This window comes from Culicoides brevitarsis, chromosome 3, assembly GCF_036172545.1.
Source record: "Culicoides brevitarsis isolate CSIRO-B50_1 chromosome 3, AGI_CSIRO_Cbre_v1, whole genome shotgun sequence".
Classification (NCBI taxonomy): Eukaryota; Metazoa; Arthropoda; class Insecta; order Diptera; family Ceratopogonidae; genus Culicoides; species Culicoides brevitarsis.
The window spans coordinates 31,925,361-31,950,628 of record NC_087087.1 but is presented as its reverse complement, the minus strand read 5'-3'; the positions used below and the strand labels follow the sequence as shown (position 1 = coordinate 31,950,628).

General features: G+C 33.3%; 9 protein-coding genes across 12 annotated transcripts; 5 read left to right on the top strand and 4 right to left on the bottom strand.

The window, feature by feature from the left end:
* The first annotated feature begins 1,789 nt into the window (after positions 1-1,789).
* Positions 1,790-4,154, top strand: LOC134833382 (GATOR complex protein NPRL2). Of its 3 annotated transcripts, none has more exons than XM_063847688.1 (4): positions 1,790-1,927; positions 1,990-2,081; positions 2,138-3,106; positions 4,029-4,154. In XM_063847688.1, exons 1-4 carry the CDS (start codon positions 1,829-1,831, stop codon positions 4,093-4,095), a joined length of 1,227 nt encoding a protein of 408 aa, XP_063703758.1. In that variant the 5' UTR covers positions 1,790-1,828; the 3' UTR covers positions 4,096-4,154. The 3 variants fall into 3 exon arrangements, with proteins under 3 accessions (XP_063703758.1, XP_063703759.1, XP_063703760.1); XM_063847689.1 differs by having other exon boundaries at positions 3,953-4,089; XM_063847690.1 differs by having other exon boundaries at positions 2,138-3,202; positions 3,953-4,082.
* Positions 3,842-6,414, bottom strand: LOC134833381 (cleavage and polyadenylation specificity factor 73). Its single transcript, XM_063847687.1, has 3 exons — positions 6,275-6,414; positions 4,199-6,095; positions 3,842-4,135 (listed from the first exon to the last, which is right to left on the bottom strand). Exons 1-3 carry the CDS (start codon positions 6,346-6,348, stop codon positions 4,055-4,057), a joined length of 2,052 nt encoding a protein of 683 aa, XP_063703757.1. The 5' UTR covers positions 6,349-6,414; the 3' UTR covers positions 3,842-4,054.
* Positions 6,415-6,442: 28 nt separating this feature from the next.
* On the top strand, positions 6,443-7,495 carry LOC134834207 (cyclin-H). Its single transcript, XM_063848792.1, has 2 exons — positions 6,443-7,212; positions 7,277-7,495. The coding sequence occupies exons 1-2, from the start codon at positions 6,471-6,473 to the stop codon at positions 7,465-7,467; spliced, it is 933 nt and encodes a 310-aa protein (XP_063704862.1). The 5' UTR covers positions 6,443-6,470; the 3' UTR covers positions 7,468-7,495.
* An 821-nt stretch (positions 7,496-8,316) lies between these two features.
* On the bottom strand, positions 8,317-9,381 carry LOC134834359 (antigen 5 like allergen Cul n 1-like). Its single transcript, XM_063848994.1, has 4 exons — positions 9,341-9,381; positions 9,003-9,274; positions 8,719-8,942; positions 8,317-8,660 (listed from the first exon to the last, which is right to left on the bottom strand). Exons 1-4 carry the CDS (start codon positions 9,348-9,350, stop codon positions 8,423-8,425), a joined length of 744 nt encoding a protein of 247 aa, XP_063705064.1. The 5' UTR covers positions 9,351-9,381; the 3' UTR covers positions 8,317-8,422.
* A 2,808-nt stretch (positions 9,382-12,189) lies between these two features.
* On the bottom strand, positions 12,190-13,209 carry LOC134835516 (nephrocan-like). Its single transcript, XM_063850394.1, has one exon. It carries the CDS (start codon positions 13,207-13,209, stop codon positions 12,190-12,192), a length of 1,020 nt encoding a protein of 339 aa, XP_063706464.1.
* Positions 13,210-13,339: 130 nt separating this feature from the next.
* LOC134834924 (glutathione S-transferase theta-1-like) lies at positions 13,340-14,163 on the top strand. The gene is made up of 2 exons (XM_063849730.1): positions 13,340-13,499; positions 13,565-14,163. Exons 1-2 carry the CDS (start codon positions 13,382-13,384, stop codon positions 14,137-14,139), a joined length of 693 nt encoding a protein of 230 aa, XP_063705800.1. The 5' UTR covers positions 13,340-13,381; the 3' UTR covers positions 14,140-14,163.
* A 70-nt stretch (positions 14,164-14,233) lies between these two features.
* On the top strand, positions 14,234-15,117 carry LOC134833977 (glutathione S-transferase theta-1-like). Its single transcript, XM_063848487.1, has 2 exons — positions 14,234-14,398; positions 14,467-15,117. Exons 1-2 carry the CDS (start codon positions 14,281-14,283, stop codon positions 15,042-15,044), a joined length of 696 nt encoding a protein of 231 aa, XP_063704557.1. The 5' UTR covers positions 14,234-14,280; the 3' UTR covers positions 15,045-15,117.
* On the bottom strand, positions 15,047-16,891 carry LOC134833976 (protein misato). The gene is made up of 2 exons (XM_063848486.1): positions 16,771-16,891; positions 15,047-16,718 (listed from the first exon to the last, which is right to left on the bottom strand). The coding sequence occupies exons 1-2, from the start codon at positions 16,849-16,851 to the stop codon at positions 15,135-15,137; spliced, it is 1,665 nt and encodes a 554-aa protein (XP_063704556.1). The 5' UTR covers positions 16,852-16,891; the 3' UTR covers positions 15,047-15,134.
* A 1,223-nt stretch (positions 16,892-18,114) lies between these two features.
* Positions 18,115-24,562, top strand: LOC134833082 (uncharacterized). 2 transcript variants are annotated; one of them, XM_063847266.1, is made up of 5 exons: positions 18,115-18,262; positions 19,081-21,920; positions 22,590-23,767; positions 23,824-24,159; positions 24,221-24,562. In XM_063847266.1, the coding sequence occupies exons 2-5, from the start codon at positions 19,089-19,091 to the stop codon at positions 24,354-24,356; spliced, it is 4,482 nt and encodes a 1,493-aa protein (XP_063703336.1). In that variant the 5' UTR covers positions 18,115-18,262; positions 19,081-19,088; the 3' UTR covers positions 24,357-24,562. The 2 variants fall into 2 exon arrangements, with proteins under 2 accessions (XP_063703336.1, XP_063703337.1); XM_063847267.1 differs by lacking the exon at positions 18,115-18,262 and adding an exon at positions 18,836-18,963.
* Positions 24,563-25,268: the final 706 nt, after the last annotated feature.

Genomic DNA, 25,268 nt, shown 5'->3' with positions numbered 1-25,268 from the left:
TTGAGAAAAAAAGTACGATTTTTGCTCCTCATATGATAAAATCGTACTTTTTTTTATTTCGTCAAAAATCGATCAGATAGCAATGGAAATCAACTTTAGAATGAATATTTATTAAATTTTAGCTTTGAAACCCATCAAAAGTTGGTTGAAAATTGACTTGAGAAAAAAAGTACGATTTTTTCTCCTCATATGATAAAATCGTACTTTTTTTTATTTCATCAAAAATCGATCAGATAGCAATGGAAATCAACTTTAGAATGAATATTTATTAAATTTTAGCTTTGAAACCCATCAAAAGTTGGTTGAAAATTGACTTGAGAAAAAAAGTACGATTTTTGCTCCTCATATGATAAAATCGTACTTTTTTTTATTTCGTCAAAAATCGATCAGATATCAATGGAAATCAACTTTAGAATGAATATTTATTAAATTTTAGCTTTGAAACCCATCAAAAGTTGGTTGAAAATTGACTTGAGAAAAAAAGTACGATTTTTGCTCCTCATATGATAAAATCGTACTTTTTTTTATTTCATCAAAAATCGATCAGATAGCAATGGAAATCAACTTTAGAATGAATATTTATTAAATTTTAGCTTTGAAACCCATCAAAAGTTGGTTGAAAAATTGACTTGAGAAAAAAAGTACGATTTTTGCTCCTCATATGATAAAATCGTACTTTTTTTTATTTCGTCAAAAATCGATCAGATAGCAATGGAAATCAACTTTAGAATGAATATTTATTAAATTTTAGCTTTGAAACCCATCAAAAATTGGTTGAAAATTGACTTGAGAAAAAAAGTACGATTTTTGCTCCTCATATGATAAAATCGTACTTTTTTTTATTTCGTCAAAAATCGATCAGATAGCAATGGAAATCAACTTTAGAATGAATATTTATTAAATTTTAGCTTTGAAACCCATCAAAAATGGGTTGAAAATTGACTTGAGAAAAAAAGTACGATTTTTGCTCCTCATATGATAAAATCGTACTTTTTTTTATTTCGTCAAAAATCGATCAGATCAATGAAAATCAACTTTAGAATGAATATTTATTAAATTTTAGCTTTGAAACCCATCAAAAGTTGGTTGAAAATTGACTTGAGAAAAAAAGTACGATTTTTGCTCCTCATATGATAAAATCGTACTTTTTTTTATTTCGTCAAAAATCGATCAGATAGCAATGAAAATCAACTTTAGAATGAATATTTATTAAATTTTAGCTTTGAAACCCATCAAAAGTTGGTTGAAAATTGACTTGAGAAAAAAAGTACGATTTTTGCTCCTCATATGATAAAATCGTACTTTTTTTTATTTCGTCAAAAATCGATCAGATATCAATGAAAATCAACTTTAGAATGAATATTTATTAAATTTTAGCTTTGAAACCCATCAAAAGTTGGTTGAAAATTGACTTGAGAAAAAAAGTACGACTTTTGCTCCTCATATGATAAAATCGTACTTTTTTTTATTTCATCAAAAATCGATCAGATATCAATGGAAATCAACTTTAGAATGAATATTTATTAACTTTTAGCTTTGAAACCCATCAAAAGTTGGTTGAAAATTGACTTGAGAAAAAAAGTACGATTTTTGCTCCTCATATGATAAAATCGTACTTTTTTTTATTTGATCAAAAATCGATCAGATATCAATGGAAATCAACTTTAGAATGGATATTTATTAACTTTTAGCTTTGAAATCGATCCAATATTAAAAATCTAAAACATTTTCGAAAATTGTATCGTCCTTACCCGAATCGCCGCCTTGCTAATTCATATTGTTTTGGTCAAATGCATCAGGAAGCTAAAGCAGGAACTAAATTTGAACGATGGGCTCCTTCATAAACCCCTCTGAAGGACCTGGACCCCTAAAAGCAATATTTCTCAGTGAATTCCATGACGTACATGGAAGTAAAATCTCGTGCCAGGTAAGAAAAACATATTTTTTTTTAGTTTCTTTGTTCCGTAACAACGCATCCTTCCGTTTTAGGCGCCCATAAATTACATTTCCAAGGAACACTTTCACGCAATCAACGTTTATATTATTCCAAAGCCCCAGTTGCAACGATGTATTTTGACAGTGTAAGCCATTTTTCGAGTGTTTTGTGACATTTTTCGATAAATTTTCTTATTTTCAGTAACGTTTTGGACCACAAAATTGTCGGATTTCCCGTGAAGCTCGAAAGTGACAAATACGTGCGAAATGCCTTTTACTTCAATTTGTGCTTCGTCTGCGAGGCAAATCGACGAACCGTTCAGTACGAAGCTCTCGTACAAAAATTAACGGAATATCTCATCCAGATGGAGCACGAAAGTAATTTTTTGTCCGACGATCGGCACAAGGATCAACTTCAAGCGTTTCTGGAACGTGTTTTGCGTGACTTGAATGAAACCGGGATGACACTTTTCACGGAAAATAAAACAACAATTTTCCTTAAAATTATCAACGTTCCCGCAGATCCGCCTGCCGTCTTCGATCATCTTGTGCCGCACATCACGTCGCCCGTTTTTCTCGAAGTCCCCAAGGAAAATTGGGATTTAACGACGCAACAAATCCTGCCCTTCATCAATGGACAATCTCACGTCGCTCATATCGCGGAACAAGCGGATGTCAATGGAACCTTAACGCGTTCCTGCATCCAAAATTTAGTTTATTACGGCGTGCTGGGGTTACTTCCGCTACTGAAGTACAGCAACATTTACATGTGCACACGAGATTTGCAAAAATTGACAAAAAATCCGCAATTGGCGAGGGATTGTCGACAATACGTTGTTTGTACGCGCGAGAAAAAACCTCCGTCGTTGCTTCAGTGTCTCCAAATTTATGCGGCAATGACGCACGGAGTCACTTTGAAGGCATTGTGCTTGAGATTCAATCCACGCGAACACAATATCGACGAAAGACGCCTCGTGACATTCGGTTTGCAACACAAACTCATACGAATTATCAATAAATATCCCGTTTTCACGGGAAAAGTCCCCGTGGGGAGACAAACTTTGTATACGGGACTCCTCAGTATTGACGAAATTTGTTGCCTGACAAAGATTAGTCCCGCTGCTGTGGAAGAAGATATCGAAACGGATTCCAATATTACGGTGATTTGGAAGTAAATTAATTTTTTTCGGATGAATTTCGGGCAAAATTTGACAAAACTCGAGTTGAACTCTATATAAGGCCACTCCAAATGAAAATTAAAAATAAAGTACGATGCCCCATTTTAAAAGTTAAGGTCTAAAGGGGCAAAATAAAAAAAAAGTTAAAAATTTCATCAAAAATTACAGTTTTTTGGTGTATTTTGATAATTTTTCAAAAAATTAAAAAAAAAAAATTTTAAAAACAAAAAAAATAATTAAAAAAAAAATTTTAAAAAATTTTCAAAAAAAAAAAAAAAAATTTTTTTTTAAATTTAAAAAAATTAAAAAAAAAAATTAAATTTAAATTAAAAAAAAAAAAATTTTTAAAAATTTACAAAGAAAATTTTCAAAAAACATTTTTAAAAAATTTAAAAAAAAAAAAAAATTAAAAAAAAATTATTAAAATTAAAAAAAAATTTTAAAAAAATTTACGAAGAAAATTTGTAAAAAAATTTCAAAAAAATTTAAAAATTAAAAAATTTTTTTTTTAATTTTCAAAAAAATTTTATATATTTTTTGTTTTTAAAGTCATAAATATTTTAACATAAATTTTCTTCTATAAAAATAATTTTCATAAATTTACTGAATTTATTTTTCAAAATTTTTAATATAAAATATCTTGAAATATATTTTAAAATAGCAAATTTCAAAGTAAATATTTAAAAAAAAACTTTAAAAATATTATTTAACGCTCAAAAATTGTTAAAACTTTGTCATTTTGTATGAAAATAGTATTTCAAAACTTTTTTTTTATTTTGCCCCCATTTTATTTTCAAAAATTTTGGACTTAATTTTTGATTTTCATTTGGACTTGTAAGATTTAGTATTTAATTAATATTTATTATTTAAAAAAACTTAAAAAATAACGTAAAAACGCTTAAATGGAACGCAAAGTGAGCTGGATCTGAAACCCAAAGCACTTAACCAAGTGCTTGATATAATTTTTCCATGGTACTTTTGATCTTGTGTTCCAATTGTTCGTTTTCCGGACAAGAAACCGTCTATAAAAAAAAGTATTGGATTAAGGTAACTAATAAAAAATATTTAAAAAATCAATTTTTTACCCGTTTTTTCGCATCAATTTCAATTTTGTACTCGTTCACGTTGATTTTCAGGTCATCTCCTTCATAATCCTTCGGAATTATGTCCTCGCCGTACATTTCCTGCAACGTTTCTACCAAACAATCCCTGAAATGAGACCGATCTGGCTTCAAAGCGGATGTCGTTCGTATTTTATTTCCCGTTAACTCTGCTTGTAGGATGGAAGCCAATACTGAATCCGCATACATGTCATTCACAGGGGTGGCTTGCCATTCAAGTATCACCATTTTTTCGTCGAATTCCAAGTCGATTGCTCCAAAAATTTTAAATTTCTTGTCAACTTCGATTATTTCGACGGTGCCGGGACCTCCAACGCGATCCAACAAAACTTTCAAAGAGCTCGGGGAGCCATTAAAGCGCAAACTTTGCCTTTGTGTGACAACAGACATACTCATGTCAGTGTATTTCGAGAGATCCGAGGGCGCTAAAATGTGATATTTGAAGTCGCGTTTCACGAGAACTCCGGAAATGACTTGTTTCTCTTCGGGTTTCGTCACTGCCAGTGATCCCATGACCTTGGCGGTCTTTTCTCCCTTGAAATAAAGCTCCACAGTGTGAGTATTTCTTGGATTGTAGAATTTAATATTGGCATTTGGATCACTTTCGTACTCACGGATCAACGCAGACTTCAGACGACCCATCTCGTTTTGTTCGCCATGCACTAAAACGACGTGTTGCGGTGCTAAAATCCGAATAAATTCGCTTGTTTGTTGGTAATCCGTGTGCGCGCTGAAGGAAATGTAGTCCACAGACATGTTCAAGGGGAGTTTTTGTCCACTCATGCTCGTAACTTCTTCAGGTTCGGATAAAATTGTCTTCGCAAGTGTCCCTTCGACGCAGTAACCGGCAATAATTACGCCGTTTTTCGAGTCGGTACACCAATTTTCGAACAATTCACGGGATAAACCACTTTGCATCATACCGGGAGACGCCATAATGACACAAGGACCGATGTCGTCAAAGTGATCGATGCCCTTGAGGTTGGAAATGTGTCGAAAAACGAAGGGATTGTTAACGGCGATTTGTCTCCGGATTTTATCGTTCATGGCATTGATGTAAGTTTGGTACACAGCCATGCATTTCTTCGCCAGCGACGACGCATAATAGATGGGGATGTCTTGCAACTCGGGATTTTGACTCCAATACTCGTCTAAAATCAATAAAAGTTCCTGTGCACGTCCCAAAGCGAACACCGGGATCAAACATCGCCCTCCTTGTTGCACAATTTTCTGAACTAAACTCGTAAACCGCGTTTCACGATCCTCCCGCTTCTCATGGATGTGCGTCCCGTACGTAGATTCCGTTATAAGCACATCTGGCTTCATCAGAGGGATTTCAGCTGCCATTAAATGTCGATCTTCTTGCCGCGAAAAGTCTCCAGTGTACAAAATTTTGACGCCAGCAATTTCTATCATGAACATTGCTGCTCCAAGTACATGTCCGGCGTTGTAAGCCCAAAAACGAACCCCCATAACGTCACGTTCCTCATGAAAATTGATGGTTTCGATCTTTTCCATGCTCGCTTCGAGATCTTGTTCCGTATAAAGCATTTGTTCCGTCGAGATATTCGAGACTTTGATGTAATCCGACAACATCCAGCGATAAATTGCCTTGGTAGCGTGCGTCATAAAACATCGTCCTTTGAAACTGGTCTTCTGAAGAAACCACGGAAGTGCTCCGCAATGATCCAAATGGAAATGTGAGATGAAAAGTAAGTCAATTTCGTCAGCTTCAATCAAATCCACGAAAGGTAACGCATCGAGACCTGATAATCCGGGATGAATTCCGCAATCGAGCATGATTTTCTTGCCTTTAAACTCTAACATAATGCAACTTCGACCGACTTCTTGTCCCGCACCCCTAAAAAAAAAATTTTTTTTACGAATTTTTTAACAAAAAATTTTTTTTCATTTTTTTTTAACAAAAAATTTCATAAAATTTAACAAAAAAAAATTTTTTTTAACAAAATTTTTTGGTTTTTGTTAGAAAAAAAATTTTTTTTTTCACAAAAAAATTATTTTAAAACGAAATTTTCTTACAAAGGACGAATTGAAAGGACATCACTCTCCTCCATGGGGATCTGGGCATCAGCTTTACGTTTTCCCGAAGCCATTTTTCTGCTATTTTCCTGTTTTTCTGCTTCCTCGAGGCGGCTTCCGTGTTTTGTTTACAAAATTTTTGACAGTTTTTGCCGGTTAAACGTCAAATCGAAGCAAGTAAACAAAGCTCGTAAAAATGTATCCGGTGAGTTCGCAAAAGAAATTCTGGACTTTTAAAACGGAACAGGAGCTTCGTGACTTGCGAGCTAAGCACAATGATGCTTTTGTCGCACGTCACGGCGCAAATATAACCATCCCAGTTGAAGATTATTTCCTTACCAAAGACGAGGAACGGTTAATTTTGCGACAATATGAATTGCAGCTCAAGGAATTCTGCAAAAGATTCGAACCGCCGATGCCTAAATGTGTTGTCGGGACGGCATTTCATTATTTCAAGCGATTTTACGTTTATAACTCGCCCATGGACTACCATCCGAAGGAAATTCTCGCAACTTGCGTGTATTTGTCGTGCAAAGTTGAGGAATTTAATGTCTCGATCGGGCAATTTGTCGCCAATATCAAAGGCGATCGCAATAAAGCGATGGATATTATTCTCTCGAACGAGTTGTTGCTGATGAAAGAGCTAAATTACTACTTGACGGTCCATAATCCGTATCGCCCCGTTGAGGGATTCCTCATTGACATCAAAGCGCGATGCTCGTTGAATAATCCCGACAGATTGCGACAAGGCATCGACGATTTTTTGGAAAAAACTTTTTTTACGGATGCTTGTTTGTTGTATGCGCCGTCTCAAATTGCCCTCGCGGCGGTTTTGCATGCCGCCAGTAAGGAGCAGGAGAATTTGGATAGTTATGTGACGGAATCGCTTTTTGCGTCGGCGAAGGATAAGTTGGGAATGCTCATTGAATCTGTTAGAAGTAAGATTTTTTAACATTTTTTGGTAAAATTTATCGATTTTAATGTAATTTTGGGCATTTTTAGAGATTCGGTCGATGGTTAAGACAATAGAACTGCCACAAAAGGAAAGAATAAAGTTTTTGGAGAAGAAATTGGAAAAGTGTCGGAATGAGCAATACAATCCCGATAGCGCTGTTTATCGCCAACGGATGAAAAAGATGTACGATGATGATGATTATGAAGGAATTTCAACGGAAGATGCGATTCGTGATTGATTTGTTTGTTAATTAAAGATATTTTTTTGTAAAATTCGAGGATTTTGATCGATTTTCAGCTTTTAACGAGAAGGCTTAAGGGTTGAAATTGTTTTTTTTATCTTCACAAGTTGCTAAAAAGTTAAATTTAGTCGAAATTTTTGATGAATTGATGCACTAATGAGCTTTTTTGATATTTTTGAGAAGCCCTTTCATGATAATTTTGGTATTTTTATCCTTAAAACTTTTCAAATTTCTCAAAAATTGATATTTTTCGTTCAAATTTGTAATTTTTAAAATCAAAAATGTAACAATTTATAAATTTGAGGGTTAAAATTAACAAATTTTTAATTATTTTTTTATCAAAACAAACAAAACTCTTGTTCTTTAACGAAAAATCGACGACTTTTGAGCAAAATTTTAAAAATTTCTTGAATTTTTGGTCGAAATTCGTAAATTATCATCCAAAAATTATTAATTAAAAATTTTTTGAGTAAAAATCTATCAAATTTTAAATTTTTAAAACCTTAAAATGAAATATTTATGATTTTTTCGTCAAAAACAAAAAAAAAATAATTTTGGAATTAATAACTAACTAATATTTTGAATTTTCATCAAAAAAATCGATGACTTTAAAATCAAATTTTAAAAATTCGTAAATTTTACAATTAAAAATTAAATAAACTGTAAGTTTTTAAGCAAATTTTAAAAATTTCTTAAATTTTATGTCAAAAAAAAATGACAAATTCGAACATTTTTGGGTCAAAGCCTGAAGTATTCGTGAAGTTTCTCTCCAAACACAAGAAAATTCATAAATTTTGGTATCAATAGCCGATTAATTTACTGATTTTTTATCAAAATATCGACTAATTAGGAGATTTTAAAGTCAAAAAATTAATTTTTTTCAAAATTTTCAGGCAAAAACTGACAAAAGTCTCAAACATCCATTTATTTTTTACGAATTTTCATGCCAAACTTAAGGATTCGGATCAACTTCTTCCTTCGTACTGCACAAACTTGGATATTTCGAGTTAGTTCCCGTTTTGCATCCCGAAGCAGCTTTTCCTGATTCGTAAACTGGCGATCCTTGCAAGTTCGTAAACGAATAATTGCATGCCACTAAACGCTCCTTTCCGTTATAAACTGAACCTGCACATCCAATGCGATTTGTACGATCTTGAGCCATCGCCGTAAAATGTCCTATCATGTATTTTCTTTAAAAAAAAAATAAAAATTTGATAAAAAATCGTTAAAAAACGTTCAAAAACTCACGAATCTCCAACTTCATGAATGTCACTTTCGGTAGCATTTTTGTGTTCGGCCCACCATCCATCGACATTCGTTTGAACGGCTTGTTTATCACTCGAATATCCTCCGCTCCAGCCGAGATTCTGACCCGCCCATTTAAATTGGTACGTATTGTGGCATTCGTCGTGCTCAAAAACGCATTGCATGACGTTCAAATATGCGAGATACGCTAATTCGTCATCCCATTCCTTTCGAAAAAAATTTTTTTAATGAAAATTTCTTGAAAAAAAATTTTTTTGTAAACTTACAATTGTCGGCATTTTCTTTGCAGCTGGAAATCCCGCTAATTTTCCCGCCGCAAGTTGATTCCGGTAGCTGTTATGCTTGTCCAAGACAATCGAACGTAATTCCTTCTCAATGGGGATCCAACGGGCATCACTTGGACACTCGTCTTTCGCTACGCCGGGACACCCAATGTGCGGACTGACGTTGCCCCATGAATCGGTGCACAAATCCGGATCACAATATCCCTTGTCCTGGCAGTAAATGCACGAAATGCACGTCAATAGGAGGAAAATCTCTGTGAATATTGACCTAGTTTCACAAATTTTCTAATTTAATGAACTTTTGTAAGCGGATTACTTACGAAGTTTCATGCTGCTTGGCTGTTCGATGCACTATTTGAGCGAGAAAAGCAATGGGATCGTATTTATAGGTGACGTTATCTCGGTTGATTGCTTGACATGGCACAAACATTTCAATCGTTTTGGAGTGAAAGGCTTTATCTGAACTTGTCTTCAGTCATCATGGAGGAAAAATCTATTTTTTAAAATAAAATAAAATAAAATAAAATAAAATAAAATAAAATAAAATAAAATAAAATAAAATAAAATAAAATAAAATAAAATAAAATAAAATAAAATAAAATAAAATAAAATAAAATAAAATAAAATAAAATAAAATAAAATAAAATAAAATAAAATAAAATAAAATAAAATAAAATAAAATAAAATAAAATAAAATAAAATAAAATAAAATAAAATAAAATAAAATAAAATAAAATAAAATAAAATAAAATAAAATAAAATAAAATAAAATAAAATAAAATAAAATAAAATAAAATAAAATAAAATAAAATAAAATAAAATAAAATAAAATAAAATAAAATAAAATAAAATAAAATAAAATAAAATAAAATAAAATAAAATAAAATAAAATAAAATAAAATAAAATAAAATAAAAAAATAAAAAAAAATAAATAAAAAATAAAATAAAATAAAATAAAATAAAAAATAAAATAAAATAAAAAATAAAATAAAAATAAAATAAAATAAAAAAATAAAATAAAATAAAATAAAAAATAAAATAAAATAAAAAAATAAAATAAAATAAAATAAATAAAATAAAATAAAATAAAATAAAATAAAATAAAATAAAATAAAATAAAATTTTAATTAAAAGAAATGAAAAATTACAAAAATTAATAAATCGAAAAAATTTCCAAAATGAAAATTTTCTCATAAACCTTCATCTATTATGCAAATAACGCACGACAAACCATAAATAACGCCAAAAGGTCGTGAAAATGATAAACTATCTTCCTACCGTTCGAACAAAAACATCGAATTTCCATTTGAATGACAATCGTGTGGGCGAAACAAACATGCAAATATGCGGCGGTTAACATATTCGAATACGCGAATTGTCTTTCAAGCTGAAAAATGTGTGAAACGCCGTCTTGTGTCATCCTCCCACTCGACAAAAAAGCGAAAATTCATCACAAAAGAGAAAATCCCATTAAAATTATTACGCCAGTGACGCGACAGGTACTCCGTTTCGCTCGTTTTCATTAAAGGCACGTCAATTGCTGTTTCGGGTCGCGCGAAAGCGTCGTCTGTGAACGACAACCACCCACAATAAATAAATAAATAATCCATTTGTAGTTCACACATGACTTCAAAATTTATGCCAGACTTGTGCTTGCGAAGAAAGCATCCTTTTACACGCTCATTGAGAAATTTTTGTGCGAAAAGAGGAGAAACGGATGCGCCGATGAAATTTCTGTGGAAGGGCAGTCATGATTTTTCTCCGTTTTAAGCAAATTTGGAGCTTACCTAGAAATATGTCATGATGATTGTGAGGGGAAATGATGCTCGTGCTGGTCAACTTGATGATGCTATCGAAATTTATGACGTCAAACATACGAAGCGGAAAATTGGGAATCGCAAGTCACAAAATTTTTCTATGGACCAAAAGTTGATTCAAGAAAGAATTTATGGAAAAAAATTATTTTTTTCTCAAATATTTGAATTTTTTTATGAGATTTCAGCTGTTGACAGGAATAAAAAAGTCTCAAAAAATTATAAAAATAAAATACATTGAAAATTGATATGCCGGAGGAACAAAATATCACGTAATGGAGACGTCTGGTATTTAACTAACATCTTCTTGTTCAACTTTTTCATCCAAAATTGGATCATTTGCTTGTATGAAAAGCTTTTTAATGACACTTGGTAAGTTTTGATCAACAGATTCCTCCAAGTTTCTCCTTTTTTGCAGGATTTCTCATTGAAAAAAAGTAAAAAGAAAGAAAAGACTTCCCAAAAATTCATTTAAATTGATATCTTGATTGTTATAGAGAAAAAATTACACCCAAAAATGGGTCCATAAATTTTTTTTTTTTAAATTTTATTTTTTAAAATTTTTGTATTTTAAATTTTTATTTTTAATTTTTTTTAATTTTATTTTTTTTATTTAATTTTTTTATTTAAATTATTTTTTTTTATTTTTTTTTTTTAATTTAATTTTTTTTAATTTATTTTTAAATTTAATTTTTTTGTTCAAAAATTCTGTAATAAAAAAAGTAAAAAATCAGATTTTATCACATAAAATACTTTTTTTTATTTAATTTTATCATTTTTTTAAAATTTTTTTACTTTTTTTTCAAATTTAATTTTTTTTTAATTTATTTTTTTTAACTTAAATAATTTTTTTTGTTCAAAAATTCTGTAATAAAAAAATTAAAAAATCAGATTTTATCATTTAAAATACTTTTTTCTCAAATTTTGTAAAAATTGTTAAAATTTAGGTCCAAAAAATTTTTTTTTTAAAATAATTTTAATCGAACTTATTTGATTTTTATCATGTGATGTAAAATTTTATCCTCACATGAAAAGCTGTTGATAAGCAAATTTACATGGCAAAGATGCACTTTTACATTTAATTAAAACGCTCTTCATTCAATTTCACACCCAACTTGATGCAAATCTCGGAATAAATTGGCTTGCGGCTCATTTACTGTTTTGTTTTTTGTTTAAAAAGTTGTGTGTGGGATGAAAAACGGACATTGTCTACAAATGAAACGCAGTAGGAGGAAGAAGAATGTGCACAAAAATACTTCTGTGAGTAAAATTTTGTTGATTTCTTTGAAAATTTTTCGTTGAAAGGAATTTAATTTTGTTTTCACTCAAGAGTTTTTATTTATTTTTATGTTTTTTAAGGATCTTGACATACCGTTGAACATTTCATGACCTTTAATTGCTTCTCGTTCACGTGATGACTCAACAAATTTTGATCTTTTTCGTTGTAATTTGAACTTGCCATCATTGATTTTACGAAATAAGTCAATTTTTGCATCTCTTTTTTCATGTCTTCAAGTTCTATTGTTAAAATTTTCACTGAATTTTGATTAATTTCCAATTCTTGCTGCACGACAGGGAAATCTCTCGCTATTTTTCGGATATTCCATTCGTTATTTGAGATGCAAGTGATTAATTTGTCATCTTTTAATCGTTCCTTGTTCCTCAAGACTTTGGCTTTTATGATCGTAACTCGATTATTTTCCAAAATTTTCCTCATTTCTTCCGCTCGATCACATTTAAAGCAATTTCCTCCTAATAAAATGATCTTTAAGGCCTTTAAAGTTGATATCATTTGCTCGACATTCAATTCTAGCAAGTCATTTCCATGCAAATGGAGCTCCTGAAGACTTGTGAGATTCAAATTCGATGAAAATTCTTCGAAATAATTATTACTGAAGCTCAAAAACTTCAAATTTTGGCTTTTAATGAACATCTTAGCATCTAAAGTGGTCAATAAATTATTTCCCAAATCCAATATTTGTATATTTTCGTTACTCCAGAAGGTTTTTTCATCTAATTCCTTGATAAAGTTGTCATGAAGTCGCAATTCGATCAAATCCAGACACGAACTGAACGTTTCAGGATCGATTTTTTTGATTCCAACATTGGTTGCTCGATAAACTTGAAGATTTGGGAACATTTTGCAGACATTTTCGTAAATTATTGGGATGTCGCATGTGTCTTCGAAGGAAATTTCAAGCACTAACAGTGAATCGATGTTACTGGCGATTGGTTCGAAGTCGAAATCATCTTCTGTGAGTCGTAAATCTCGAATTTGGCATTGTTGATCGTTGGCGTGACAGATGGAATACCGAATGGAAGTCACATTTTTAAGAAAAATCACGAAAATTAAGATTTTTTTGAGGAATGGCATCGTAATTTGTTGAAGGATGAACAGAAACTAAAAAAAAATCAGGTAAAAAAATTAAAATGAGTCATTTTTGTACCAAAAATCAGGGAAAAAAATTCCAAAAGGGATGAATACTTAAGAAATTTATCTCTAATCCCGGCATTTCTTATCAGAATTCCGTAAAAATTCATCAAAAATGTCCAAACAAGTTAAATTATATTTTGATTTGCTGTCCCAACCATCACGGGCCTTGTTCATGGTCTTCAATTTGGCTCGAATTCCCGTAATTCATCAACCTGTGGCATTGAGAAAACGTAAAAATTTGTTAAAAATATTTTTTTAATGGTTTTTAATCAAAATTTTTGACAAAATCTTTCAGGAGCTCAACTTACCCCGGAGTTCAAAGCCATAAATCGCTTCCAAAAAGTGCCTTGCATCGTCGATCACGACGGTTTCAAGCTTTCCGAGAGTATCGCCATCCTCCGGTACTTGGATCAAAAGGGCGACTTCCCGTATCTTCGTGATTTGTACCCAAATGACCTCCGAAAACGCGCAAAAATCGATGAATTCCTCGAATGGCAACACAACGGCGTTCGTCTTCATTGCGGAACGTATTTTGAACTCGTCTGGCGAATGCCTTTGGTAACTGGAAAACCCTCTCCAGCTGCTGAGGTCAAAAAAAGTCGCGAAGAAATGATAAAAATATTGGATTTCATGGAAAATGTGTGGCTTGGCGATGGAAATCGATTCTTGACGGGCGAAAAATTGACTGTAGCCGACATTTGGGGTGCTTGTGAGGTAGAACAACCGAGAATGGCGGGGTTTGAACCGCGCGAAGGACGTCCTTTGCTTGAAAAATGGCTTGCGGAGGTACAAAAAGCTACGAATCCCGTGTATGATGAAGCTCACGAGTACCTGAGAAGAGCAGAAAAGAAGTTTAAAAGTCAAAATTGAGATTTTTAATGATAATAAATGAATTTCCAAGAGGGATTGAATACTTTTCGTTCGTATTGAAGCCGGTTACGTACCTTTATCGATACAAATCGCATTGAAAACAATAACAAATCGCTCCGTTCAAGTCAAAAAATCAAAAAAATGTCTAAAAACATCAAATTATATTTTGATTTGATGTCTCAACCATCACGAGCGATGTATATTTTGTTCGATCTCGCTCAAATTCCGACGGATCATCAACCAGTCGCCTTGAGAAAAGGTAAAAATTATCAAATCAAAGGGTTCAAAGTCCGTTTTTCATGCAAAAATTAAATTTTTATCTCGTAGGAGCTCATATGACAGACGAATTCAAAGCCATAAATCGTTTCCAAAAAGTGCCTTGCATCGTCGATCACGATGGTTTCAAACTTTCCGAGAGTATCGCCATCCTCCGGTACTTGGATCGCAAAAATGAGTTTCCATTATTGAAAAATTTGTATCCCGAAGACACAAAACATCGAGCGCAAGTCGATGAATTCCTCGAATGGCAACACAATGGCTTGCGAATCTTTTGCGCGATGTATTTTCAACTTGCCTGGCTACTTCCGATCCTCACGGGGAAGCCAAGTGCCCAAGATCGGGTCGACGAGATGAAAGATCGCATGGAAATGGCGCTTGACACGATGGAAGACGTCTGGTTGGGCGAAAAAAATAAATTTATTACGGGAGAAAAACTCACAGCGGCAGATATTTGGGCGGCATGCGAAATTGAGCAACCAAAAATGGCGGGATATGATCCAGTCAAAGGTCGTCCAAGGTTGGCGAATTGGCTGAAGGAGGTACGGAACGCTACAAATCCCGTTTATGACGAAGCCCATAAATATGTGAGGAAAATTTGTGAGTCCTCGAAGAAGGCAAAGTTGTGAATTGGCCTTAAAAAGGTGAATTTCGTGTTAGGTGATGGTTTTATTTCATAAAAAAATAAAAAAAATGCATTTTTTTAATAAAATCTTGAATTAAAGTTCAAACCCTTCATCGTAATTTTCTTTAAAGCTCAATAATCGTTCGAGAGACTCCTCGTACTCATCATTTTCCATTCCAGATTCCTTAAAACGATGAATTTTCGCGAATTTAATGCGTTTTGTGTCTCGATGGAGTGCTTCCAGCGTATTCGATAAGGCACTTGACACCTGAACGGTCGCCATAACAGGCATAGATTCAATTCTCGATGGATTTTCCGGCATTTCAGGCAACGAAAATCCATTTCGACTCAGATTTTTGGACAAAATCTCCCGCGGGAAGGGTTGTCGGAGCTTCATGGGATCCTCAATTGACGTCACATGAGCAAAACTACTGTAATAACTGCATTGGTAGTAAAGTTGGATCATCTCTCCGACCGAAGAACACTTGTATGCTGCCATCTGAACTTGTTTTCCCGCCTTTTCTCGAGGTTTTTTGAGGCGCGTTTCGGGGATCCCGCGCATACAAATGCTTTGGAGCACCCGATCTGTGCCTGGCTCGCAATGCGGCGACAAATTATCGAACAAAGGACCTTCAACGCGATCCAAATATTCAATTAAATCTTCTTCAGCACCCATTTTAAAAGGCATTGCAAGTCCTGCGGCGCCCATTTTCCTGCCATATCGATTCATGTCGGTGCAAAGATGGGATAAGTAACTTCCGCCACTCGGATAACGCAAACGATACCTCAAACTAAGTGTGTCGAGGTACGTAGCGAGAATAGAAGCCGTTTGATAATAATTTTCCGGATGATAATCCAAATTTTGGAAGGCACGAGGTTGTTCAATGGCTCTCCAGACACGACTCATCGTCGAAAGCGGGATAAAAAATGCGCTACTTTCCGAAAGTTGCGAAAAAGTCAGCGCGATGTTCATCAAACGAATACTGTCACTCATGGGATCGTCGCAATTCTTGAATTCACGGGCAGTTGGAGCGAAAATTGGGACACAAAAGAGCGTTTTGCCATACTCGTCGTTCAAATGTTCGCCGCATTTCGTTGCTAAACCCGAAAAACCATCAAAGACGTCGAATAAAACTTGAAATCCTTGACAAAAATCGCACTCTTCCAAGATATTTCGGATTTTATCCCCGAAATCGTCTTCAAAATGTTTCCATAGCTCTTCTCCCGCAGCGAATGTATCGAATGAAGTTTCGCTCGTTTCATGCTGATATTCTTTAATAATATTTACACTTCTTGGATGATGTCGCGAATACATGAAATCGCTCCATTCTGTCACATTTTCGGCGAAATTGTATTCTTTGCTTTCGGGATCCGCTTCGGGCTTTTCCAGATCTTGATGAAAGTCATTTTTAGTTTTTTTACTTTTTTCCTCTTCGTCTAAAATTTCGATTTTTGATTCGTCCCACGCGATATCCGATCGAATTTGATCCACAGAAGACACGGGTCCTGCATATAGTTCGCCTTCTTGCGGGAAATTTGTGTAGGAACCCTTTAAATCGCAAATTAAGACGCGAGGGGTGAAGGTAACGTCTCCTTTGAAAGTTTTGCCTTCGCGGAAAAGCACGTCGTGATTGATGTCACTCGGTTCGGCGAGGGGATCATAGTTGAATTGGGCTTCCTGAAATGAGAGTTGAATGAAATTTAGTTTAAAAGAAGGGGATTTTTCTTACTTGGATGTTCCATAAATGAGTCCCGACGTAATTCGTGTAGTTGCCGAATTGTAAAGTTATGATTTCAGGTGTTGATCCCATGTTTTTTTGTTTGTTTGTTTCTGAGAGAATCGAAATGAACTTAAAATGAACTCGGAAATGAACTCGGGAATGAACAAGTCCAGCGCACATTTAGAAATTTGTGCCGCCTGTGTCTCGGGGCTGTCACAAATTTGCAATTGTGAAATGGGATTTTTAGGCCGATGCAAGTATAAAATTTATTTTCGATTTTTTCTTACATATTTTTTTATTTTAAAAAATTTTTAAGAAAATCATTCAAAATCCAAAAAAATAAAAAAAAACTGAAATTTTTGATTAATTTTTTTTTTTCATTTTGAAAAATTTTAAGAAAGTCATATAAAATCTAAAAAATAAAAAAAAATCTAAAATTCTTGGTAACCTTGAAGTATTAAAAAACATTTAAAAATCTTAATTAAAAAAATTTAATTTTTAAAAAATCAAAATTTTTAAATTTTTCTTTTTTTTTACTTTTAAATTTTTTTTCCCAAAATTGTCTTTGCTTTTTAAACTTTTACTGAACTAAATAAAAGTTCAGCTATTTTTCTTAATTCTTAAAGAAAAAATTTAAAACTAGGTATTAAAAATTTTGGTAAGTTTCAAAAGTTTATATTTTCTCTAATTTTTAAAATTTTTAAATTTGAAACAAAAAAAAATTTGTAGAACTTTGGTTCAAATTCGAATCGATCGAATTTAAAAAAAAATTTCTATAAAATACTTAAAACTTTTTTTTTAACATAAAAATTTTTAAACTTTGAATCTAAAAAACAAATAAAAAATTCAAAAATAAAATAAAAAAAATTCATTAAATATTTGTTCAAAATTTTGATTCAAATCAGTTCAAAAATTAATATTTTCTTGTGAAAAAGTATAAACTTTTGTAAAAAAAAATAATTAATTAATTAAGAAAAATAATTATTCGAAAATAAATATTTATTGAAAAAAAAAATTAAAATTTTCAGAAATTTGTCTACAAAAAATGTTCAAAAAAAATAATAAAAACTAATTAAAGGATGGCGTCTTTAATTTTTTCAAATTTTTAGTAAAAAATTTTTAATTATTTTAAAATTTATATTTTTTATTTTTATTTGTAAAATTGAAGATAAATATTTTTTTTAGAAACAAATTTGAAAAATTTTCAGAAAAAAATTTTTTTTTTTTTTCAAATTCTAAAAATCTGAAACTTTTTAAATTTTGTATCGTCCTCAATAGAAATCCAATTCACTATCCTCCTGACAGCTGATACACACAATGCCGTACAGTATACGACACCATACCGAAGCTAATAAGAGTTTATATTATCATTTCCTTCATATTTTATTATAATTTCCCGTATTTTGAGTTATTTTAATTGCCAATTTTGGTCACAAAATGTCCCTTTCGCGGCATTAAAGTCTCGTATCACGCCAGAAATTGCCGAAAATCAGTACTTGAGGTAAAAAAGCAACAAAAACAAAAATCCTTTGTGTGTCCCGTCCCAACCCAAACAAGATTTACTTTTAATTGAGGCATCAACAAGTGTCTGAACGCATACGGGAGTCACCTTTTTAATGAATTTACATGAATTCGCGGTGATCTAAGACAAAAAATCGCATTTTGGGTGCGACTTCAACACAAAAATGCTGATTTTGCATTTATTTGAAACAAAATTGTGCTTATCTCATCAAAAAAAGTGATAAGCTGCGGTCAGAATTAGATGGGAATGGAACGAGTTCTTATCAGAAAGTTCAATTATGATGACTTTTGTATGAAAAATTGTGAAAAAATGTTCATTCATAGAAAATTATTTATAGAAAAGCAAGCAGGACTGCCGCTGATGACTCATACTATTTACGAAGAACATCGGTTACTGCACCGTTCAAATATTTGTGTGTGTTCCGTACAGCCATTCACATCATAATTGAAATTTATTAACACTATGAAGCAATTGTCTCAGAGTTTTATTGTTTATTTTGTGTGAGATACGCGATTTTTTCGCATCGTTCGCTGTCAATTCACCAATAGAAAGTGAAAAGTTTAGATAAAAAGTGCGATTCTCGCGACGCGTCACGAAAAAAGGCATCAAAGGAAGTCACAAAGCACTAATTAGACCTTGACCTGTGTGCCAATGTTCATTTAATTACTCATCTCGCCACGGTTCGTAGTCTCGAAATCGAAAAAATGAAGAAATTTCGCCCACATTTCACGACACACATCAAAAATTAATGAATTTAACATCATTTTAACGCAATTTTTCGCATTTTTTCATTCCAGATTGCACGATGAGCGACGTTACACGTCCCGTTCCAGCGCCGCGTCGCACAAAACAAAAGTTAGAAGCCGATGAAACTGATAACAATCGTTTTACAAAGTACGAGAATGTGGTATTAGTCAACAAAAGTGACGATGATAAGTCCGCACCCACACAAAAAGCGGAAGTTTATGAAAATGTGCAGCTGCTAAAGGCGAACGACATCAAAATTTCAGAAAAAATTGAGCAAAAAAGTGAAAAACTTGAAGAAAGTGTGATAAAAATCGAAGAAAAATTGGAAAATTTAACGAATGTGCCAAAACCCGCACCTCGTAAAAAAGTTTCCGCATCAAAAGAAGGCACTCCAACAGCTGATGAACCCGAAAAAGTGCCCGACAAGACTGAAAAACACGAAGAAAATGTCGTACGTTCAACGGGAGCGATTCGAAAAGTACCCGTGCCTCCCGAAATTCCGCATAAAAAATTATCTTCGAGTCAAAGTTACGACCTTTCAAGCAGTAATGGACGTCTCGAGCGCAGTAATAGCATCCATTCATCAAATAGCGGCGCCAGCATGGACAGTTCGACACTTTATAAGACATCATCGCCGAAAGATTTGCTGAAATCCATTGGAGCAACATCGAAATTGCTCTCAGAATCGTTGACGGAACGGGCAAAACACAAAATCGACAAGAATTATCGTCGATCAAAGGAGAAAATGGAGTCTTGGACCCTGGAAAAGAAGAAAACTGCACAAAAAAAGTTGAAAAAACTCACCCCAAATAGCATTTTGCGGAATAAAAAGCACGAAATTGACTCCGAAACGGACTCGTCGCGAATGAGTCTGCCGGTTAATGATTCTGTTGTGTTCCGCGACTTGAGTTTTACGAGTCCATTGAGTAGCAAAGCGAATAATATCGAGGATTTGAGTCGCTTGAGCATGTATGAAGTCCCAAAATTGAGTCGCAGGGTAAAGGAGCCTCTTCCAACGTACGAGGAAGTTGTCAAAAACGACGAAAACTGGGACCGCTTGGATTTCAAAAGAAACGATTTAACAACAAAAAGCTTGTCTAAGCTCAATAACAAGAAATCGAACGTAGAACAGACGAGTTTGACACGAATCAAGAGCGAAACGAACGTTTTAGATGCAATTGCTTCAGTTTCGTCTTCGAGCACGTCGTCTATCGATAGCATTCCATGCCCGAATTATCCGGCGCCCGTTTTGCCCGGCACTGACGGGATTTACGGGAAAATTAAAAAGTTACCCAAACGCATTTCTGATGACGAGGATGACTCGGATGAGGAAGTTTTGTTGAGAGAAAAGCCAGAATACACGGGAACTGTTCGTGCGACTTATGATGTCAATGAGAGCTTGTCATATCCATCGTCGAACATCAGTAAATGGTCGTATATTGATCAAAGTGCCTTGGAAAATGATTCGAGCTCGCCGGAGCCTGTTTATGCGAATAACGAGAGCAGTTCCGCTTTACTTTACGAGAAATTAAGTGAGATGCAGACGAATTTGTTGCATCCGGTGGCTTCAACTTCCGTCACAGAGCGAATTGAGACCACCCGAGATGACATGAACAACATTTTAGACGCGAGTTTTGAAGTTGTGCAAGAATTTGATCCGTTATTGCATCCAAAAACGGACAGTTTGAACCTCATTGAGAACCTGATGAGCGGCGATAATTATACAAATGTTCAAATTGTGCGTGGCAGCAACAAAGACAGCTCCGATGGCGACAGTATTCAATCGGAAAACCTTCCAACGCCTCCTGAGAGGTTCGATTCGTTGCCCCAACCATCCGCAGAGGAAGAAACCAAGGTCAAAACGCCTCCCTTACCACTCTCGTTGCTGCGAAAGAAGAAAAAAGATCCTGCGGAGAAGAAGCCCTCCATGATAATTCATCAAAATTTGTCCTTAAGAGCGGATAGTACCGAGAATTTATGCGATGAGGCATCCGTTGTTCCATATTTAGCTAAAATTGAGGACCCCGTAGTCGCTAATGAGGTCGATTTGCGTAAACCCCATAAGAAAACTACCATTTGGCATGATCTCAGTGACGATCCCAGCATCTTTGAGAAGAGTACGAGCATCGATCCCGTCAACGTTAGTGCAACAAAGACGGAAAAAGTGACAAAATCGATGATTCCAATCATTCCTCCAGCTCCAACGGCAACAAATAACAACAATACAGACGAAATTCTGCCGACATATGATGAAGCAATGGCTTTAGGACTTGCCCCCAGCCCATCTACATCTTCGATAAGCTTCAAAAATCGTTTCGTCAACTTGCTGGGCAACATCAAACGTCGTCCAAGCCTGAAACAATCAAAACCTGAGGTACGAACACTGTTGGAAATGGTCCCAAAACCACCGTTAAATGACAAATACATTTCTCATCGTGGTCATTTACTGAAATTACCCAGCGGAGCCTTAGAAGATCTCATGAAGGAACTTAGTCAGAGGTACTTTGAGATAAGAGATCAAAAACTCGTGACTTTTCAGGACCAAAATATGACCCAGATCAAGGAAACGTTCCCTTTGAAGTTCATTACGAGCATCCAAACGGTCATTAGTAACAAATTCAACTCGGAAAGTGGCGTCGAATTGCATTGTTTTGAGATAAATGTCGCAATTCCGAAAATGTCTCCCAATACCACGATGACAAATGCGAATTTGATACTGACAACTGGCAACAATGGGAATGTAAAGACACAGAAATCGAGTTATATCTATGGATTACATCGAAAAACTGAACGAAATTCGGTTATGAAAAAGATTTTGGAGTCCTTCATCGATAAATTTCCCGAAAATTATACTTCTGAGTTCACGCGCTGTGGTTGGTGTTACATGAAAGTAAGTTTTTTCTGCGATTTTCATCAAAAAATTATTTTTAAAGCGGTTCTAAATGAAAATGAAAAATATTTTTACAAAATTTTGAAAAAAAAATTATTTAGACAATTTTCAAAATTTTTTTGTCTACAAAATTTTACAAAATTTTCAAAATTTTTTTTACAAAATTTTCAAAATTTTTTTTACAAAATTTTAAATTTTTTTTTTACAAAATTTTCAAAAAATTTTTGTTTAGAAAATTTACAAAAATTTTTTTTAGAAAATTTTTTTTTACAAAATTTTCAAAAAACTTTTTTTACAAAATTTTCAATTTTTGTTTTTAAAATCATATTTTAACTTAAATTTTCTTCTCAAAAAATATTTTCCATAAAATTATTTACTAAATTTATTTTAAAAAATTTTTAACAATTATTTTTTATGATTTTTTTTCTTTAAATTTTAATATGAAATATTTTGAAATCTATTTTAAATTAGCAAATCTCAATTACCAAAAAAAAAAATTTTTTAACGCTCAAAAATTGTTAAAATTATGAAAATTTTGTATGATTTTTGTATTTTTTATGGAATAATTTTTCAATTTTTTTTTTATTTTGCTCCCCTTCATTTTATTTTCAAAAATTCAGAAATTTATTTGATTAACATTTAGCTTAAATTAATTTTTTTGTTTTTTAGAAATCAATTTCTTCAGAATGGACTGGCGCCTGGTTGTTATTGTGTCGTCGCCGCTTGCTTTTCTACAATTTCACCGATAAAATAATCGAAAATTTAGATTTACGCAAAGCTCGTCTACTTACAATGAAGGAAAATGACGATAACAGCATCTCGAATTTGCATGTCGAGAAAGGTCCGTGCTTCTTAATCGATTGTCCGCCGTACACGACGCTGTATCTGATCATGGATTCATCGAAAGAGACCAAAATGTGGAAGAATATCGTCAAAGATGCCGCACATTCCAACGGATCGACACTCAAGCAGCAGCAACTCACGAAAGATAATGTTCCCGTCTTAATCGACAAGTGCATCAACTTTATTTATGCTTATGGGTCCATGACGGAAGGCATTTATCGTAAAGTTGGATCAGCATCGAATGTTCAAAAGTTGCTTAAACAATTCAGAACTGATGCATTTGCCGTGGAATTGACCCGTGGCGAGTATAGTGAACACGACGCGTCAAGTTGCCTGAAGAAATTCATGCGAGATTTGCCAACTCCGCTACTTGGGCTTCAAAGTATGCAATTTATCGCCGTTTCTGATATGAGAAATGAACAGGAAAAGGTCAAATGTTACCAAGAATTGCTCGAAAGACTTCCCTCCGTGGAATATCAAACACTAAAAAAGATCGTGGGACACTTGCATTTCATCGAATCGCAAAAAATCCGCAACAAAATGAACATTGACAACCTTTCCATGGTATGGGGACCAACATTGATCCGAAATCCACAATGCGAAGAAGTCCAATATTCGCAAAAGGAATGCGATGTCATCAAAGATTTGATTCAACATTTCAAGGCATTGTTCCCGCTCACAGGAGAAGAAGTGCGAAAGGAACAAATTATGCTCTCTGTATTGAAAAAATATCATGAAGCGGCGGAAAATCTCTCAGATGTCAAAAAATCCGGCGATTTAAGGATATGGATTGCAGTCGACGCTAATCCAGAAAATCCTGAGGAAGAAAAATTGCAAGTAAATGTCACTTTGACGCCTTTAAAGACAGTTTATGAGGTTTGTAAGGAACTTAGTCCCAAATTGAAGCTTGAGGCGTACAAAACAACTCTCGTGGAAATCATCAACAACAAAGAATTGGAACGTCCCATGCATTACAATGAAAAAGTTCTTGATACTGTATGCAGGTAAGTCCCTTAAAATCAAATTTTTCAACGAAAAAAATCAAAAATTTTAATTTTAGATGGACAAACTGGTCCGAAGAAGATCGCAAAAACAATTGTCTCATAATTCGCCCTACAAAATTCCTGTATGAAATTGAACGTTGCTTATCTACACAACCAACTCTCACGCCAAACAGCGAACTAAAATTCGCAGATCGCAAATCGAAGAACCTAAAACCGTTCATTCTTGAATTAACGGACTCTAGAATTACGGTTATGAAGCGCGAAAAGCAAAATGTCGTAAAAGTCAAGGATATTAGCTTGAATCAAGTGACGGCATACATTGGCTGTGAATCGAAACGCGAACAAAATTTGAGATGGGCGATTACTTTGATCGAAAGTGACTTTAAAAAGCGGTAAGAACTCAAATTTTTACGAATTTTAATAAATTCTTAATTTTTTAAATATTTTTTTCAGCACAAAAGACTCCCCGTACTCTGGCTTAGTATTCGGCGGTGACGTTTACAGCGATTTAATTTTATGGTATTCAAGTATCATTCACAGTTTGCACAAAAACGATTTACTGCCGCAGCCAGATTTGGTGATTCCCTGAAGTATGTAGTAACGTTTTGTGTTCAAATTGCTTATTTTAGCATTTTTCCGTAGGCAATATTAGTTTAAAATTTGTATTTAGTCGAATATTTTTTCGACAAATTATATGTACGTTAGAAAATTTGTATTTTGTATAAAAAAAAGAAATTATTTTAAAATAAAATTAAAAAAAAATTTTCAAGTGATATTGAAGGACTTTTTATTAAGAATTCAACAATCGATGCTTATCAATGTAAACAAACAAATGACTTGCCTTGACCGATTTATTTATTTTAAAATCTTATCAAACATCGAATGATCGAAACGTACTTTTTTTGAGTCATCATCAGCCGACTACCTAGTTGTGTTATTAAAAATTTGTCATCGTAATTGAGCAATAATTTAATTAAAAAATCTTCTTTTATTTTGATAAAGTTGTTCGTGAATGAGTCAGACGATTTCACGTGAATACTACATTGATAAGCTGCAATTGTTTAAATACCTGAGTAATTGAGGGGTTCTAATTGTTGGTAGTTTTGATGCTCGATATATTTCAAAAATTTTCGGATTTTATATCGACTCAGATCTCATAAAAAAAAAAATCAGAAGAAATTATCAATTAATTAAATAAAAGTCATCTATTAAATTGATCTTAGAGAATTAAAAAAAGTTCGTTTTTGCCTAAAATTAATCAAATCTCAGCAGAAAGATTTTCTCTAATTACTTTTCTGTCATTTAGAGTTTTATTTTATGGTTGGCAAAGCCAGCAAGTAGAAACACAAACAGGCAGTGCCCAATTACATGTGTTTATATATGATTAAAAAACAATAATATCGATACTAGAGAACATTAAAAAGAGATTGAAGTACATAAATATCAGAAAAGATAGACATAGTAAGTAAAAAGTAAAGATAGACATAGTGCCAAAATAGTG